The 20,982-nt window shown below is 43.0% G+C and overlaps 1 protein-coding gene across 1 annotated transcript in view; it reads left to right on the forward strand.

Moving 5' to 3' along the window:
- Positions 1-20,982, forward strand: part of LOC139266638 (calcium and integrin-binding family member 4-like) — a 68,337-nt gene that overhangs the window by 21,021 nt on the left and 26,334 nt on the right. Inside the window, exon 3 of the mRNA XM_070884226.1 lies at positions 4,907-5,054. Within this exon, the coding sequence (XP_070740327.1) occupies positions 4,907-5,054 (148 nt within the window). The remainder of the gene's footprint in view (positions 1-4,906; positions 5,055-20,982) is intronic.

A 20,982-nucleotide genomic window follows, 5' to 3' on the forward strand; every position in this document is an offset into this window, starting at 1 on the left:
AGGCATCCAAAGGAGATATCACATGTGTCAACTGGTAAGCATTCATAACTAAATTAAGGATGTCACTGATGCACTGTTTCACCACGAATAACAATCATAAGTGCACTTGGGTACAGGGGGCACAAATTCATAATTTACAGAAGACACAAAACTTGGAAAAGTAGTTAACAGAAGGAGTATAGTAGCAGACTTCAGGAGGACATAGACATACTGGTGAAATGGGATGATGAAATTTAATCCAGAGAAGTGTGAAGTAATAGAAGGATGAGAGGCAATAAGAACATAAGAAATAGGAACAGGAATAGGCCATACGGCCCCTCGAGCCTGCTCCGCCATTTAATACGATCATGGACTCAGATCCACTTCCCTGTCCGCTCCCCAAAACCCCTCATTCCCTTATCTGTCAAGAAACTGTCTATCTCTGTCTTAAATGTATTCAATGACCCAGCTCTCTGAGGCAGCAAATTCCACAGATTTACAACCCTCTCAGAGAAAAAATTTCTCCTCATCTCAGTTTTAAATGAGTGGCCCCTTATTCTAAGATTATGCCCCCCAGTTCTAATCTCCCCTATCAGTGGAAACATCCTCTCTGTATCCACCTTTCAAGCCTCTTCATAATCTTATACGTTTCGATAAGATCACCTCTCATTCTTCTGAATTCCAATGAATAGAGGCCCAACCTACTCAACCTTTCCTCATAAGTCAACCCCCTCATCTCCGGAATCAACCTAGTGAACCTTCTCTGAACTGCCTCCAAAGCATGTATATCCTTTCGTAAATATGGAAACCACAACTGTACGCAGTATTCCAAGTGTGGCCTCACCAATACCCTGTACAACTGTAGCAATAGCAAGACTTCCCTGCTTTTATACTCCATCCCCATTGCAATAAAGGCAAAGATTCCAATGACCTTCCTGATCACTTGCTGTACCTGCATACTAACCTTTTGTGTTTCATGCACAAGTACCCCCAGGTCCCATTGTACTGCAGCACTTTGCAATCTTTCTCCATTTTAATAAAAACTTGCTCTTTGATTTTTTTTCTGCCAAAGTGCATAACCTCACATTTTCCAACATTATATTGTATCTGCCAAATTTTTGCCCACTCACTTAGCCTGTCTATGTCCGTTTACAGATTTTTTGTGTTCTCACACATTGCCTTTCCTCCCATCTTTGTGTCATCAGCAAACTTGGCTATGTTACACTCGGTCTCTTCATCCAAGTCATTAATATAAATTGTAAATAGTTGGGGTCCCATCACTGATCCCTACAGCACCCCACTAGTTACTGATTGCCAACCCAAGAATGAACCATTTATTCCGACTCTCTGTTTTCTGTTAGTTAGCCAATCCTTTATCCATGCTAATATATTACCCCCAACTCCTTGAACTTTTATCTTATGCAGTAACCTTTTATGTGTAACCTTGTCAAATGCCTTCTGGTAGTCCAAAATACACTGGTTCCCCCCTTATCCACCCTGTTCATTACATCCTCAAGGAATTCCTGTAAATTTGTCAAACATGACTTCCCCTTCATAAATCCATGCTGACTCTGCCTGACTGAATTATGCTTTTCCAAATGTCCTGCTATTGGTTCTTTAATAATGGACTCCAACATTTTGCCAACCACAGATGTTGGGTTAACTGGTCTATAGTTTCCTGCTTGTTGTCTGCCTCCTTTTTTAAATTTGCAGTTTTCCAATCCAATATAAACTGAATGGTACAATATAATATAAATTGCAGGAACGGCAAAACCTGGGGTTTACAAATTACAAAGTATTACAAAGAATTTACTGCACAAAAACAGACCATTCAGCCCAACAGATCCATGCCATTGTTTATGCTCCACACTAGCCTCCTCTCACCAATTTTAACTTGGGCACGAATTAGCATGAGGGTGCAGGGCGGGTGACTAGCTCCAAATACCTTTTCGCCATGCGGCCTGGGCTACTTTAATTCCTGGGCCTCATTTTAATATGATTGAAGGGCTTCCCTCCCTATTGCTTTAAGAATCAGAATGCTCATCCTTATGCCGAACGCAATTGCTGGCACAAATTCAAGGCCCACTTAAAACAGGATGTACCTTTTAAAGCAAAGTTGCAACCCCTGCTTGGATTTTTCTTTGGATATCTCATGGATATTTGCCTACAGAGATGAATTGAAGGGCTGTCTTCCACTTTTATGATGATTCCCTGAAAGTCCTGGTAAAGGATATTATGGCAAGGAGGGAACAACTATTCACCAAAAGCCATAAGACCATCCCCAAGGCCACAATGAAACTGGCCTGGACAGATTTAGCTGAAAAAGTCAGTGCCACCAGCATCACCCACTGAACCTGGAGTCAATGCAGGAAGTGATTCAGTGACCTCGCAAGAGCAGAAAAGGTAAGTACAACTCTTTACCATTCCACGCTCTCAACAGCAACTCACAACACTCCTGTCACTCCTACCCCACCACTCTCAGCAGTTCTTCCCCTCCATCACATCCTTAGTATACAATCGCATGGCAAACTGCAATGCCTCTCTTTCTCATTCCAACCAAACTCACTTCTTCATTTTCTCTGTTCACACCACACACAAACACCATTCTCTTCTCATTTATGTTATCACCAACTTCTCTCACTACCTTCTCATTACATTCCACACACTTGGTTTTACATTCATCATCTTCCCATCCCCATCCATCCTGCTTTCATCTTTATGCATCTCTCAGCCCATACATTATATGCACAAGCCTTTTGTATCTCCATTTACCTTTTGAACAGCCATTCACTAACTCTCACCCTTTCTGCAGAACAAGATCACACATAAAATGAAGGAGAAAAACAAGATGGTGGAAGAATTGGCGATATTGTCGTCCTCGCTCAAGCAGAGCAGGCAGAGCCAGCAGCATTGGGAAAGGCGAGGCTGCTGGCTTACCTCAGAAGAATGTTTATATATTACTTGTAACAATTCATCACCTAGCCAAGTATAAAGCAAGCTTCAGAACTTCAAATCTCAAGACTATCACCTGCAAACGTCCTGCTTCTATCTGCCATCCTATATTGTCTCTTTTCTCTTCTAGGTCCTTCCCAGCAGCAAGAGCTTTCTACAGAGGAGGACAGTCCTACTGAGGATTCACTGTCATGTTCTCAAAACCAGCTCAGAAACTGGCACTCCAAATGGGTTAAATAGTGAGATGGAAGGATCTGCTGAGGAGGACACAAATGTGGAGTATATAATGCATTTGATAGCCTACCAAGGGGCTTCAGCACTATGGCTGAGTCTGGAAGAGTCTGCTTCTAGCCTGTGTGGTCTCAGCTCACAAGGCATTAGCATTCTGCAGTCTACCTAGGGAGCATGCGGCCACATGCAGGAAGCTGCAGCTGGTCCCACATAAAAGGTGGGTGATGGTCGTAGGCTAGTAGAAGTGATGAGCCCCAGCCCCATGTGAGTGCCAGTGGTGCAATGGGAGTGGTATAGTTTGGCAGGTCTGCTCTTCGCCATCTCCTCAATCAATACCCAACATGGTTCCAGGAATTCAGCTGGGCCAGATTGCCCTAAAAACACCCGAGATATCGGTGTTATAAGAATAGGTTTGCATGTTCTAATAGTTGATTGCTTCCTATCGTGCAAAAACTCAAAGTAAACAAGTGACCTAACAAAGAATAGCCAAATGCATTGGGATTGAAAAGACTGAGGGGCCGAAATTGCCCTCCGCCTTTGTAAGTGTTCTGTCCACCCCAATACATGGGCGGATAATCTGGTGAAATTCAGGACTTGATATATTTTTTCTGGTTGGAGCAGTGTTGCGGGGCGGAAGGGTGGGTTGGAGCGGCCGTTGTCAGCAGGGCGAAGTGCGGGCGGGTCGGAATGACCGTCGCTCCAAGTCATCAGCGCCACGCTGATGACATCAGTGCGACACAGACATGCTGGGCTGTGCTGACGAGTCACAACGTTCCTCCCCTTCAGTTAAAGGAGAGGGACACTGCGAACTCTGCAGCCATTTTAATGGCAAACACTGGGCCACCAGGGAGGGTTTCAGCCAGGCCAGCGGCCAACATAAGAACATAAGAAATAGGAATAAACCAAATGGCCCATCGAGCCTGCTCCACCATTCAATAAGATTATGGCTGAACATCGACCTCAACTCTACTTTCTCACCCGGTCTCCATATCCCTTAGTTCCCCCTGACTCCAAAAATCTATTTATCTCGACCTTGAATATACTCACAGACTCAGCATCCACAGCCCTCTGGGGCATAGAATTCCAAAGATTCACAACCCTCTGAGTGAAGAAATTCTTCCTCATCTCTGTCTTAAATGGCCCTTATCCTGAAACTGTGTCCCCTCGTTCTAGACACTCCAGCCAGGGGAAACAACCTCTCAGCATCTACCCTGTCAATCCCGTTCAGAATCTTGTATGTGTCGATGAGATTATCTCATTCTTCTAAACTCTAGAGAGTATAAGCCAATTCTACATAATCTCTCATCATAAGACAGCCCTCTCATCCCAGGAATCAATTTAGTGAACCTTCGTTGCACCGCCTCCTTACATAAGGAGACCAAAACTGTGCATAGTACACCAGGTGCAGTCTCACTAAGACCCTGCACAATTGTACCAAGATTTCCTTACTCTTATACTCCAACCCCCTTGTAATAAAGAACAACATGCCATTTGCTTTCCTTATTGCTTACTGCACTTGCATGTTAGCTTTCTGCATTTCTTGCACAAGGACACCCAAATCTCTCCACCAAGTGGAGATGAATCATAATTTATTCAGTTGTCATTAAAATGAAAGAAATTTTGGGGAGTTTGGCACTCTTGAAACAAGAAAACATAGCCATTAGTAATCTGATTAATCTAAAACAAAATTTTAGTATTTAACCCTTATTCATTGTTGATTTCTATCATATGTGATCTGAAACAGGTGAATCCATTTGGAGATCAAATCTGTAAGGTGTTTAGTACTGATAAAGATGGATTGTTTTCATTTGATGACTTCCTGGAAATGATGTCAGCCTTTAGTGAAAATGCACCACTTACGGTAAAAATAGACTATGCATTTCGAATTTATGGTACGTTTTTCACTGTTAAAAATGCATTTTTGTTTTAAATTAAGTATCGACAATAATAACCATAAAAGTTCAACCTTTTTTATTAATAAATTAATACCTTGTTAGAAATCACTACAGTTTATATTATGATTGTAGAAAAAGGATTACGTCGACCTTAATTCATAGTGGAGTAAAATCTATATATTATAAATATATATATATTCTCAAAGCTCTGGCTGGTTCCTGATGGGTGCTGCACACGTAAAGGAAGGAGTCCATCAAATGTTCTTGGTCCGGGTTCATTATATGGCCAAACTCTCTTTGCACAGGCCCAAAGATCCTACTGCGGGCGGGGTCATCAGAATTGCTTCTGACTTCCAGGAATTGTCAGGGTGCACTTGGGGCCCCACAAACCCTCTGATGTGAATGCCACTGACAGCATTTTTGATCCACCCCACCATTTGGATGCATCACATATGCACATAGAAAAATGTGAGGCAGGAGGGCTGGAATGTGCCCCTCCTGCTTCATTAAAATGTTTAAGCTAGGCCTATGCCTATTGAGGTGCAGAACCATTTATGCCAATTTGTAAAGCTACAGAAATCCCAGGTCAGCACTGTGGGTCTTCACCTCATTTTCACTTTGCTGTGCCTGTGAACTGTGTTTTTCACGCACAACAAAGAGTAAAATCTACCCTCAAGCCATTTCTCCAGGGTTTCTGCTGATCTTTCCCCAAAGTTTTGACAAAAGATACCTTTTTATGCCTAATATCTAAGTAACAGCAGTGAGACCCAGGTATCATAACCGACAACCCTTATTCTGTACATTTGCTATTGCAATGCATTATCTGTTGCCATTAATATTGAATGTATAGTAAACTTTTGTCAATGGAAAAATATTTATGATTTGCTCCACCTCAAACAACCCATTCTGTTAGTTGTGGAAAGTTGCACCTTGGGGAATCCATAGAATCATATTGTTTGATCTACTCTGATGTCTTTTCTGTTGAACAATGTTTTGTGTGATTTTGGGTGTTGTTATAGAGCTCCACCAAGTGGATGAAGGATGTAATGCAACTACTGATGTATTAACAATAAAAGGTCATGTGGCAAAGTTACATGAGACAGTTTCTGTTAAGGAGCCATCTTATAGAGTGTGTGCTTGTAGTGGTCTCTGCAAAGATATCACAGAAGGCAACAAGGATGGGATATTTGGATTCACTAGTTGATATTTTTGCTGGTGGATAATCCTGCCAACTGACAGAGAGATTTCGAGAGGTTCTTTGTTTTGCAGAACAGCTAAAAAAAATCCGAGGTAATACTGAACTGTCGACGTTGCCAAAGGAGAGATGGCTGCACCTATGAGAATAATAGTGTGCTTGGGTGAGTTCCATCATGACTGAAAGACTTTCCGAATTTACGTGGAGTGGAAAGAAATGTTTTTCATCGCGAATAGTCTCGTCGAAGTCCCCGATGATGAAAACTGTATGCAGATGGTTTGCAAAGGAAATGGCTATTTTCTTGACTGAAGCAGGCTCCGAGGTGTATGAAACCCTGAAAAACTTGCTTGTTCCCATCATGCCAAAGGACACACCATTGACGGAGATAGCACTACAGTCCTGAGCTGCTGGAAATTTTTGAAAGTTATCATTTTGGAACACAAAATCAATTAATTGACAAGGGTATCAGTGAGTGCATTGTAGCTATAAAAAGGCTATCCATTAACTGTCATTTTGGAAACTTTCAGGACCAAATATTGCGTGACCGCTTTGTTGGTGGGTTGAAAAATGAAGCAATCAGCAGGAAATTATTGACAACCCCTAAGCTGACTTCTGATTTAGCTTGTCAGACAGCTATGACAATGGATATGGCTGACCATTACTCCCGGGTATTTCGCGCCATTTCCAGTCATCAGACAACCAAGGTGAATCGCCTGCAGGCTAAAAGTAAAAGTCAGTTGGCCCCCAAGGCCTCAGCAACTGGCCACGGTAACAGTGCATTGAAGTCATGCTATCGGTGCTTGGGACAACATATTGCTCAGAGCTGTCCATATGTGAAGGCAGAGTGTTTCTTCTGCAAGAAAACTGGGCATCTTGCGAAGGCACGCCGACTGAAGAGTAAACTAACTTTCAATGCTAGAAATCGCAATCGCCAGACACGACATAGCATTAAAGAGAAGCAACAGAACATAAGAACATAAGAAATAGGAACACGATTAGGCCATTTGGCCCATTGAGCCTACTCCGTCATTCAATAAGATCATGGCTGATCTGATCATGAACTCAGTTCCACTTCCCTGCCCGCTCCCCATAACCCTTTATCGCTCAAAAATGTGTCTATCTCCACCGTAAATATATTCAAAGACCCAGTCTCCATAGCTTTCTTGGGCAAAGATTTACAAATTCCTCTTCTCAGTTTTAAATTGGCGGCCCCTTATTCTGAGATATTGTCCCCTAGTTTTAGTTTCCCCTATGAGTGGAAATATCCTTTCTGCATTTGTGTTGTCGAGTCCCCTCATTATCTTATATTTTTCGATAAGATCACCTCTCATTCTTCTGAACTCCAATGTGTATAAACCCAACCTACTCAACCTATCTTCATAAGTCAACCCCCTCATCTCCGGAATCAACCTAGTGAACCTTCTCTGAACAGCCTCCAATGCAAGTATAGACTATCTGCCCCACCTGTGACAGAGACTGTGGTTCTAGTACTGGACTGTACTGCCACTTAAGAACTCATGTTAAGAGTGGAAGCAAGTCTTCCTCGATTCCAAGGGACTGCCTATGATGACGGTGATCCTTCCTTAAATACGGAGACCAAAACTATACACAGTACTCTAGGTGTAGCCTTACCAAATACCCTGTACAGTTGTAGCAGGACTACTCTGCTTTTATACTCTATCCTCCTTGCAATAAAGGCTAACATTCCATTTGCCTTCCTGATTATTGCTGTACCTGCATACTAACTTTTTATGTTTCATGCACAAGGACCCCCAGGTCCCTCTGTACTGCAACACTTTGCAATTTTTCTCCACTTAAATTGTAATTTGCTTTTCTATTTTGTCTGCCAAACCTCACATTTTCCCACATTATACTCCATCTGCCAGATTTTTACCCACTCACTTAGCCTGTCTATATCCCTCTGCAGATTTTTTGTGTCCTCCTCACAATGTGCTTTCCCACCCATCTTTGTATCATCAGCAAACTTGGCTACATTACACTCGGTCCCTTCATCCAAGTCATTAATATAGATTGTAAATAGTTGACGACCCAGCACTGATCCCTGTGGCACCCTATTAGTTACTGTTTGCCAACCTGAAAATGACCCATTTATCCCGACTCTCTGTTTTCTGTTAATTAGCCAATCCTCTATCCATGCTAATATATTACCCCCAACCCCGTGAACTTTTATCTTTTGCGAGGAGGTTCTGGAGATACACGTCATTAGGAGCACATAGGTATCTAACAGCGATTTGCGAAGTATCATCATCCAAGTAGACATTGCAGGAACCAGGATAGCCATGGAAATTGACTCTGGTGCATCCGTGAGCATAGTACTGGGATCACTATATCTTGACAAGTTGTGTGATTTTTGATTGGAGAACTCGAAGACAGAGCTGCGAGGCTACTCAGGAGAGCAAATCCCTGTTGTAGGAAGTATCACCATACCGGTGAAATACAAGGATCAGTTTCAGAGTTTGCCTCTCATTGTAGTTTCAGGAGACAAGCCTACCTTGATATGTAGAAATTGGTTGGGATCACTGAAGCTGGATTGGTATAAGATTTTTCGTTTGGAAACGAAATTTGCATCGAAAGATGATGTCTTCAAGCAGTGTCCGAAGGTGTTCTGCAAAAACAGGCAGTCCGATCCAAGACTTCAAGGTGAGTGTCAGAGTGCAAAAGGACGCAAGACCAGTTTACTGCAAGCCACGTCCCGTATCATAGACACTCAAGGAGAAAGTTGAGCAAGCACTCAAAAGATTAGAAACTGAGAACATTATCTCTAAGGTAGATCGAAGTAATTTTGCTACACCCATTGTTGTACCTAACTCAGATTAAGGTAAGGTTGTGTGGTGATTATAAAGTAACTGTAGACCAAGTTCTAGAGGGTAATCTACCCAATACATTGTCAAATGTAGAAGATTTGTTCACAACGCTGACAGGTGGCCAGATCTTCTCAAAGTTACCTTACAAATGGCTCCTTACAACTTGAGTTAGATAAGGAGTCCACGTGATGCTTGACTATAAATACTTATCTATGCCTCTATCAGTTTATTAAGCAACCTTTTGGCATGTCTTCCATCCCCGCCATATTCCATGGGGTGATGAACCAGATTCTGCAAGGCATTGAAGGCGTAGTATGTTATTTAGATGGCATACTAATTCCAGCATCAAACCGGCAAATTCGTAATAACATGTTGAATGAAGTGCTCAAACAGCTAGAGAAGCACAAAGTGACTGTTCACAAGTGTGAGTTATTTCAAAACTCAGTAGAGTACTTAGGGCACCAAATAGACAAAGATAGTGTACATCCAACCAAGGGAAAACTGGATGCAATCAGAAGTGCATTCACTCCCAAGAATGTCACTGAACTTTGATTATTTTTGGGTCTTTTGAACTATTATGGGAAGTTCCTACCAAATTTGGCTACAGTGTTAAATCCACTGCGAGAGCTGTTGAAAAAACAAGTCCATTGGAAGTGGTCAGAAGTATGTGACACAGCATTCAAAGAGTGTAAAAGCCAGTTTGTAGAGAGTACCATGTTAGTTCACTATGATGTATCGAAGGAGATCAAGTTAGCATGTGACACCTCTCCATATGGAGTTGGGACAGTGATCTCTCATGTACCAGATAGTGGGGAGGAGACACCAATTGCTTTTTCTTCATGCACTCTCAGTGCCAATTATGCGCAGATCGAAAAGGAAGCTTTGGCATTGATTTTTGGGGTCAAGAAGTTCCACACATACTTGTTTTGTCATAAGTTTACCATTGTTACTGACTATAAGTGCCTGACAGCATTCCTCCATCCAAAGGCCCCAGTTCCAACCTTAGCTGCAGCCCGAATGCAGAGATGGGCTTTGATTTTGTCAGCATATATGCATGACATTGAGTATAGACGATTAGCAAATCACAGTAATGCTGATGCTATGTCTAAGTTGCCATCCCCATCACAAGTTACACCCACTAGGGAAGAAGTGTTCTATTTTTCATACAACTCTTTTGTTGCAAAACAAAAATAATGTTAAATTAAGTGCCCCCTTATTAAAGGGGGGGAGGAACACTCCAAACACTTTTCAGGTGCTCTATTTTTCATACATTGATAAACTGTCAGTCACAGCTGAAGAGATTGGTAGAGCAACCAAATGTGACCCAGTTATATCAAAGGTGTATGATTACATAGTAAATGGCTGGCCAAACCAGGTATCAGAGAAAGATATTCATCCATACTTTGTTCGTAGGAATGAATTATCAGTGGATAAAGATTGTATCATGTGGGATGCAAGAGTAGTTATCCCAAATAAGTTCAGGTCCAAATTGTTAGGCGATCTTCATGATTAGCACCTGGGAATGTGCTTGACTTAGAATTTTGCACGCAGTTACTAATGGTGGGCAGGTTTAGATAAAGATATAGAGTACATCGTTAGTCAGTATACAACATGTCAAACTGCGAGCAAGAAACTGCCATCAGTACCATTACAGCCATGGAAATGGCCTCCAAGGGTATGGCAAGGGTTACATGTAGATTTTGCTGAGCTAGAAGGACAGCAATTGTTCATTGTGATTGATAGTCATTCAAAGTGAATAGAGGTGTTTCCGATGTGGAAAATAACAACAAGTAAAACACTAAACAATTTTCAAAGATTGTCTTCTTCATATGGCCCCCCGGAAGAAATTGTGTCTGATAATGGGCTGCAATTTTGTTCAGAAGAATTTGCACAGTTCATGAGCAGAAATGGTGTGAAATATACCAAAGTTCCACCATACCATCCTATTCAAATGGTGCAGCAGAGCACATGGTACAAATTGTAAAGCGTGCTTTCATCAAGCAAATGTGGATCCAAATCCAAGGAAACGATAGTTGTCATTGGACCACAAACTGGCAAATTTCATGATTACTTATTGTAATACTCCACATACAACTAATGGTAGAACACCAGCAGAGTTGGTTCTCAAATGACAGCCACGATCCAGGTTCACATTGTTAAAGCCAAACTTGGCATAGTCAGTAGAAGAGAAACAACCAAGACAGAAAGAGAGTCATGATAGAGATTGAGTAAGAGAGAGAAGTGTGAAATTGTATCAGAAGGTGAGAGTGAAGAACCCTAACCATAAATAGTTAAAGTGGTTACCAGGAAGAATTTTGAAGGTATGTGGCCCTCGCACATATTTGATGAAGATGTTTGTTCACATTGATCATATTTTACCTACAGATGTGGAAGGAGTTAAAAGTTGGAATGATTCAATTATTTCTGATGAGTCAAATAGCCTTGTTCCAAGTAGAGTACCAGTAGCAAATTCTACATCTGATTTACTAGAAACAAGTCCAAGAGAAAGTCAGAATTTAATTCTGAGTCCAAATCAGGCAGACAACCGGTCTAAAGTTGTAGAGAGTCCAAATGTACATCAAGGGTTAACCTTGGAGAAAAACTCTCCTTAGGCTCAGCCTAGAATGAGTCTAAGTTCGACAACAAGTTTGGAAAGTTCTGTTCAAGAATGATGGTATCCTGTTTGAAACCGAGAACTAATGGTTAAGTTTGATTTGTAAATCTGGAAACATAAGTTCATATCTTTTGTTGTGCATACCATGCAAGTTATGTATAATGGTTATTTGGTTCTGATTACTTCTTCAATAAGGAGGCTCCACCTAGTGGACTACTGATGTAATGCAACTACTGATGGATTAATAATAACAACAGTTTCTGTTGAGGCGCCATTTTGGAGTGTGTGCTGTTAGTGGCCTCTATAAAGATATTATAGGTGTTAACCCATTACATGCTGTTTCTAGCAAAACAAAATATAAAGCTAAAAATTCAACAGAAGAAAAGTGTATTTTTGTCACATAGCCTTTTTCTGGGTTACAAAGAAGCACTCCAGCTGATTCCTTAGTGTGTTCTACTATAATTCTGGGTGAAGCAGTGCCTCATTGTATCTCTGTTCTGACATGTTCAAAGGTCACCAATGTCAGTCGTGGCTCACTGGACAGCACTCTCGCCTCTGAGTCAGAAGGTGGTGGGTTCAAATTCCACCTGAACACAAAAATCTAGGCTGACACTCTGCTGCAGTGCTGAGGGAGTGTTGCTCTGTTGGAGGTGCAGTCTTTTGGATGAAGTGTTAAACAGAGGCCCCATATGCTCTCTCAAGTGAACATAAAAGATGCCATGGCACTATTTCGTAGAAGAGTGGGCCAATATTTATCTCTCAATCAACAGAACAAAAAACAGATTATCTGGTCATTATCGCATTGCTGTTTGTGGGAGCTTGCTTGTGCGCAAATTGGCTGCTGTGTTTCCTACATCACAACAGTGACTACACTCCAAAAGTACTTTATTGGTTGTAAAACACTTTGGGCTAGATTTTCCACTTTTTTTGCATGCTTAACGCCCACTTAACGTCCATTTTACCACTGAAAAAACGTATAACGCCCATATATCGCCCATTTAGCCACAAAATGGAAACTGATGGCATTTTGCGGAAACTTATCACCGAGCGTTACTTTCCCCATGTGCGTAATGCCAGTACAAAATCATACCGCCCGCCCAATTATTTTGGGTGGAATCATCAGAATGGGTGAAATCAATGCCCATAATATCGGCCAGCGTTAGTTTCTGCATGGAATTAAAGCCGACATTCAATAATACCGCCCGCCTACTCTTCTTTTGTCGTAAAGATCACATTTGCCGAACGGCCATGAGATTTCCCAGCGTCACCTTCACCACCTCGCACACATATCACCCACAATATCGCTCCCCCAAAAAAACGCCTGGAAAAAGAGGAACTAACCAGAACTAATCACAGTGTTATGGACGCCATGTTCTACATCACACGACGCTTCCTTTAAAAGGCTGCTCTGCTTCAACCTCGCGGGAGGTCGGATGTACTCTGGAAGTCTTTGGAGATGATGTGAACACCTGTACAAACATCTTGACCATTCTGTGACCGATTGGAATTTAATAGTGTCTTCATCGGGACATTCATTCTTTGTGACCAATCGGTGGAAAACAGAGAGCTATTGCAATGGGACCTATCCTTTCTCATCCTCTCTTGATGACCAATTACATGCTGCAGACTCGAGATGGCAGAAGGTACACTCCACTGCATTATGTGCCCAATGTAAGATGTGCCAGACTGATGAAGAGGACCAGATGTTGCACCCCCCGCAAGTACAGGGACAAGCGCTCTTACCTCGACTTGCCCGACACTACCTGCCTTCGGAGACTGCGCTTCCACAAAGAGGTTATCACTGAGGTATTCAAGCTCATAAGGGGAGATCTGCAGCCTGCCAGCACCATCAGTACTGCATTGTCCATCGAGGTCAATGTCACCACGGCACTGTCGTTCTATGTGTTGGGTTCTTTTCAGGCCTCAGCTCGCGACATTTGTGGTCTATCTCAGCATGCCACCCATTGCTGCATTAGGCAGGTCACTGAAGCCCTATTCACATGCAGGAGGGACTTGATCAGCTTCCCAGTGACCAGGGAGGCACAGACTAAGAGGGCTGTAGGATTCTCCAGAATTGAAAACTTCTCCAAGGTGCAGGGAGCAATAGACTGTATGCACATCGCGATGCGGGCACCTTTTCAGGATGCAGAGGCTTTCAGGAACCACAAGGGATTCCACTCCCTGAAGGTCCAACTCGTTGTCGACCACCAGCAAATAATTATGGCAATGAATGCAAAATTTCCGGGCAGCATCCATGATGCTCACATCCTGCGTGAGAGCACTGTATTTGACTTGTTTAACAATCAGCCACAAGGTCAATGCTGGATTCTTGGTGACAAAGGATATGGCCTCGCCACCTGGCTGATGACCCCCCCCCCCCCCGCATGACACCCACACCGAAGACGAGAGGCGATACAAGAGAGCCACAGCCACTTGCAATATAGTGGAGAAAACCATTGGCGTGCCTAAGCAGCACTTTAGATGCCTGGACCACTCAGGAAGCGACCTCCAATACCACCAAGAGCAGGTAGCTCAATTTGTGGTGGTGTGCTCCATGCTGCACAACTTGGCTATCAGGAGGGGACAAGAATTGCCTGAAGAGTCTGACAGTCCACCTCACCACAGAGAGGAAGAGGAGGACGAGGAGGCGGATGCTGACATCGGCCCAGACAATCAGGGTGATGCTGAAGCCATGCCCCCGCCCCCCTGTAGACCGCATGAAAGGGCCCGTGGTGGTGTGAGAGCTGCAAGAGCCTTTCGTCAGGAGCTCATCAATGGGCGCTTTGCCTGAAAGAACGTTGGTGGTATTTACAAGGCTGGGTGTGTAGGTGATACATCAGTGGTGGGCATTATCTTGGTGACAGTTAAAGTTTAAGTTGATTGAAGTTAAGTGTAATTATATCTTTTGATGTTAAGAAATCACCAGCATGTAACGGTGCAGCTATCTGAGCCAATGCGCAACAAAGTTTTGTTCAATAAAAAACATTTAAACCGAACATTTGTCTGAAATCATAAATATTTCTGTAAATAACAACCCTTCCACCCCCCACCCCCCCGCCCCCACTGCTTCACCTCCCCACCTCTACCCCATCCCTTTCCCCTCCTGACTCCAAGCCACCTGGCCGAGGAGCTCCTCAGGCGATGCTTCATTGGGGGGGAGGGGAGGATGACGGCCGAACCGCTGCTTGGGTGGATACGGGAGAGGACGGTCCCGAGGTGGGAACATGCTCTGAGCCAGAAGCAAGATGTTGCTCCTGGCTCTCATGTATGGTTGGCAATGGGATTGTGGCACCATGGGGTGCAGTGCCGCGCTCCGGGACCACTGGGAGCCCTCTGGCTACCAGTTCCAGGGCCTCCACCATCCCTTCCATGTTATATCTTATTTTTTGGACAAAAACTCGGTGCCAACTATATTCTTGGTGCTTAGTAGGCTTTTTGCTGCTAGTGAATCTCCTTCGTGCCTCCCACAACAGCCAACCAAGCACACACCACAGTCACACATGCTTTCAGTCCCTTTCAGCTCTCTCTCTCTCTGTCTCCTCTTCTGCGCATGTCATGATGACCCTTGCCCTCCTGAATCGCGGGAATCGAGCGTTGCCATGTCGTTGCTAAGGACGGCCACACTTTACAGCAGAAGTTCAGAGAGATTTAATGCTACAGCCCATTTCATATCACTTGCGGTAACGCCTAATTTCAAAAATGGAGACTAGGTGCTTTGAGAATGGGTGAGAAGCTGGCGATCTGAAAACCCATTTTTACCGCCCACACTGGAAATAATCCCATTTTTGGGCGATGTGCACAAAAGTGTAAAATCTAGCCCTTTGAGATGTCCGATGGTTGCAAAAGGCGCTATTTAAATCCAAGTCCTTCTTTCTTTTCTCAGCAGAATCAGAAGACAAGGCTGCAGAGGTTAACACTCCCCCAACAGCTATTTAGCTAGTCTTTGGAAAGGAAGATTGGAGATAGGGAGATAGTTTATCAGGACATATGGGTCAAGGTGGTGTTTTTTAAGAAGGTGGTTGGGAGTAGGCAACAAAAAGCATTAAGTTATCTTTATTCTTCACAATGATCGTGGAATAGTAGGTGATTTTGATAACAGAGAGTGTGACCTTGTAGTACAGTTGGACCTCTCTGCATGACAAACCACAATACCAGCCAGTGTGTAAAACCTTCAGCTGGCCAGGGCAAGGCTGTCAAGATTTGTCATCCAAAATGCATCACATGTACATTTAACATGTGGAGCCCCAATTTTTTTTTCAATGGGCGCCACCCACGCCGGGACTGATGCCGGACTAGGGATTTTTCTGGAGTAAAGAGTCCTGGACTGGAGAGGTACAACCTGTAGTTGATGTGATTCAGCCATATCTAGTGATTGATGGCTAAACTAATTGTGCACTATATATGCTCCAGATAACATCCTTTGGAATTGAGGGAGCAAGGGTGAGGGCCATACAAGGGGAAATTACCATGATAGGAGAAGGTAATGCTGTTATTGAGGACAAGAGCATCAAAGTTGGAGGAGAAAGAGTGTTGAGCAGATCAACAGCTGCAAAAGTATCATGGTGAATGGAGGGCCAAAGGGAAGGCAGTTGGCAGCTTAAAAGTGCAATTGTAAATGATTTGGGGAGCAGCTTTTCCAGAGGTGGACACATAAGGAATTGGATATTGCTTTATATACCTACACTTGCACATTCATGGAAGTATGTATTTGAATCCCAAAGTTCATTTACATCCTTCAGTATTTTTCCATTGTGTGTATTCCCATCCCTGTTTTTGCTCCAGAAATGTATTACCCTACATTTATGTGTCTGCCACCTGCTTGCAATTCCAATAACCTTCAAACCATTTGTGTTCACAATACCCAAGTCCAAATCACCTATATACACCGAAAACAAAAGTGGATCCAGCACTGACCCCAGAGATACACCACTTTTATCTGTCATCCGTCTAAGTAACACCCACTTATCCTAACTCTTTATTCCTATTCATCAACCAACTTTCTTTCCATGCTTCTACATTTCCTCTCATAATTAATACCCAAATTTTACGAACATGCCTCTTGCCTTCTGAAAAGCCTAAGTGTTGATCCAAGTCTTTCTCCTCCAACTTTGTTGGCCTTCATAGCTCGGGGATTTGAGTATAGGAGCAGGGAGGTCTTACTGCAGTTGTACAGGGCCTTAGTGAGGCCTCACCTGGAATATTGTGTTCAGTTTTGGTCTCATAATCTGAGGAAGGACGTGGAGGAGAGACTGGATCGACTGGGCCTGTATTCACTGGAGTTTAGAAGGATGAGAGGGGATCTCATAGAAACATATAAAATTCTGACGGGACTGGACAGGTTAGATGCAGGAAGAATGTTCCCGAAATTGGGGAAGTTCAGAACCAGTGGACATAGTCTAAGGATAAGGGGTAAGTCATTTAGGACTGAGATGAGGAGAAACTTCTTCACTCAGAGAGTTGTTAACCTGTGGAATTCCCTGCCGCAGAGAGTTGTTGATGCCAGTTCATTGGATATATTCAAGAGGGAGTTAGATATGGCCCTTACGGCTAAAGGGATCAAGGGGTATGGAGAGAAAGCAGGAAAGGGGTACTGAGGTGAATGATCAGCCATGATCTTATTGAATGGTGGTGCAAGCTCAAAGGGCCGAATGGCCTAACCTGCACCTATTTTCTATGTTTCTAAGTGCTAGTACAAAAAAAAACAGAGCACAGAAAAATACTCAAAATATGCACTAACATATGTGGGCCTTTTAAAGGCTCTGCTTCCTGAAGGAACTGCTCTGCTTTCTGAAGGAACTAGTTTTCATGGGCCCAGGTTTGAACTGTTGGTTAGAATGGCGCACCTCTGAGCCTTGCGGTGAGTTTGTAGAATGAAAAGTGCCCCAGATAATTACCTTGGTATTCTGGACTTTCTGCAGGCCTCCACCCCAGTCGGCGCAACACAGCAGCAACAGCGGGGAGCGGAGCTACAGCCCTGCGCCGAAAAGACTGCCGACAGCTGCACGCATGCACAGTAGCTCCTGGCCCTCCCAGTGCATCCTGTCTCCGAACGATCCTATCCCTGGCCGAAGGGACGAAGCAATGTTCGCCGCCCCTAGCCAGGGCCAAATGGCCTGCCTGCCTCACCGTCCCTCGCCTTGCTGCCACTGCTCTTACCTCGAGGCCTCCTCGCCGGCCCGCCCAAACATCTCCTCTGCGATGGGGCCGCCCAACCAGCTCTTTGGCAGGCCCACCTGACCACTTCCTCAGCGTCGGGGCCCACCCGAATTCTTCCCCGGCGGTGGGGCCCCGCCTGAACTCTTCTCCGGCGGCAGGGCCCACCCGAATTCTTCTCCGGTGGCGTGCCCCTAATCAGTCAGGCAGGCAGGGCTGCATGTGCTCCCGGTGCTCCTGAACGGATAGGTGCTGCACTAGGTGAGGTAGGAACTTTTAATTTTTTATTTATGGATCTATTGATTCATTTTTTATTTTTTATATTTTTTATTTATTGATTTATTAATTGATTGATTGATTTATCATTTATTATTGATGATGGTTCTTTATTTTTAAAAGTGAAGGTGTTTCGTGCTCTCTCTTCCTTCCCCCCATCTCTGGCTAGCTGCGCTGATTTCTTAACTCTACACAGAGTTTTTCGTGGTGTACAAAAGTGGTCACTTACTCCGTTCTAGGTTAGTTTGGAGTAACTTTTCGCAGTTCAGACTTGCAAATCAGGCGTAAGTGGCTGGACACGCCCCCTTTTGGAAAAAAAACTGAACTAAAACCAAACTAAACTAACTCACTGAAACTGGAGCAAACTAAATGTAGAGAATTGCAATTTCTAGGATATTCCAAAAAAAAATAGTTGCTCCAAAAAACAGGAGCAAATCCAGTTGAAACTTGGGCCCCATGGGTGACTTGGTGTCTAGCACTCCTAAAGTGCCCTTTTAAATAGCTTAATAAAATTTTACCTGCTACAGATGGGAGCTTCCAATACCCACTCTCAGCCTGAAAATGGAACAAAGCTAAGATTAGATGGTAATCAAGCCGCAATGCATGCTGATTCATTCCTTGTCTGCTCACAGATTTGGATCTTAACCTACACATAAATCAATCCTGAAGGATCCATTAAATAATTTTAGAGCCTCTAATGAAATTTATACTCCCTAGCAGCACAGTCACAAAAATAACACTTTTTTTGGCACAAAATACAGCATTGTTAGAAATAACCAAGTTTAAGGCTATCTCTGATCACTTTAATGTTCAGGATCAACTGTAAACCAATCTGTTTGGTATATTATGTTTAATTAGAGTTTAAGATGGAATATAGCACATTAATTACAGAACAAAAACATACGATCGTAACACGTAGTTGATACCGATCCCGATCGAACAAACGGCTGGCGCACGTGAGCAGTTCTCTGGCTTGCAGCCTCTTTCTCTTCATCTAGAGCTTCCTTTGATAAAGCATATGATCATTTAAAGAGCGTTCAACCAGTCCAACTTCTGTTTCACTCTCCCCTCACACCGTTTGTGCAGACAATCTTAATTAGGCTACTTTTATTCTCTTTTTAGTAGTGGGCCTTACATGGGATATTGACATACCTTTTGACCTATAGAGGTTCCCTAAAAACTTGCTATCCAATACCATATCAAGTTCTATGTTTCAATTTTGCATCAAGAACCTTTCCTAAAGATGTCATATGATTATGTCACATGTCTTTCTGTTTATACTTACTCAGGTTTTGTTCCTTTAGAATTAATTTCATCTCTCTTGTCCCTATTCTCTCAGATACAATCCTGAAGCTCAAACCAAAAACTGCTCGCTTCAGAGTCGTTATCTCCTTTACGACGTAGCGATTGTTTACTTTAACTCCTAAAACTTCCATCCATTTTAAGTCTTTCTATAACATATTGGCCTGGAAATCCCGGCCTCCTCGCATCCGTACGGAGTTTCTACGCACCCGGGAAGGCATCGGAACAACTGGTTTTCAGCGCACAATGCGCATGTGCTGAAACCAGCTTTTCCGATCTGTCAAGTTTCTGGCTTGACAGATCTCGCGCATATCGGGAACAAGGACATTTGCAAGGGCAAGATTGCAGGATTTACGCATATCTTGCCCAGCAAATGTCTTCAAAACTCTTGTGCCTGTTAAAAACATTGTAAAATAAAATCTTAAAAACACATGTTATTGTTAAAAACCCTCCCCACTACGGTAAGTTTATTTTAAACCATAATTAAAATAACTTTTTTAAAAATCGGAAAATATATATTTTTTAAATACATAAATAACTTTAATTTAAATTAATAAAAATATGTTGTGCATTTTTTCTATCTTTTATTATTGGTTATTAGTGTTTGGGGGAGGGTTCTCATTCATAATAATGGGAACTCCAACTTACGGAGTTCCCATTATTATGAATGAGAATATACTACACCTGATTGGCTGCCCAGTGCCATGTGACTCCAGCTCCAGGACTGCGCACATCCTGACATGCACGCGCTGCAACACGCAGACAGGAGAGGCCTCAGGACCGGGATCTCATGTGGCCGCAGCAGTTTCAGGTAGGTGGGCATCTTTTTTCTAAAATCCATTGAACGCCCGCGGGAAGGAGAAACTGGGATTTCTGGGCCATTGTCTTAAAGATACCTAAACTAAGTTGAAGTCTTAACTTGAAAACAACAGATAATGGTTGTCATTGTACAGAATGCTATAACATCTCAACAGGGTACCAAAATATTGGCAACCTAAGCATCTAATACTAGTCTGAGGAGACATTTTGTCTCCAGTTCAAAACAACGATTTAAACACAGCATTCTTCGCTTCACAGTTTTAGTCACATTACCATATACATTTTGGACATTCCTGATTTCTAATTCACTGTTCCGGTGTTCCAATTCTGCCCCACCTGGGGTATCCTCTGTTTCTTGTATCTATCCTGATCTTACCCCACCTGGGGTCTCCTTTACATTGCTTTGGATCTTCTCTTTTGGTGTGTTCAATTAATTAAAAACATTTTAGTGCTGGTTAGTCATAGATATTGGTTTATAGAAACATAGAAACATAGAAAATAGGTGCAGGAGCAGGTCATTCAGCCCTTCTAGCCTGCACCGCCATTCAATGAGTTCATGGCTGAACATGAAACTTCAGTACCCCCTTCCCGCTTTCTCGCCATACTCCTTGATCCCCCGAGTAGTAAGGACTTCATCTAACTCCATCAAAGTCTTGCTACACAGGGTACAGATATCAATTACACTATCATTACAAGTTGGAAAACTACCAGAGCATGTGAAATAATTCGAACCAAAGGGTG

Source organism: Pristiophorus japonicus, chromosome 7 (genome assembly GCF_044704955.1).
Source record: "Pristiophorus japonicus isolate sPriJap1 chromosome 7, sPriJap1.hap1, whole genome shotgun sequence".
NCBI lineage: Eukaryota > Metazoa > Chordata > Chondrichthyes > Pristiophoridae > Pristiophorus > Pristiophorus japonicus.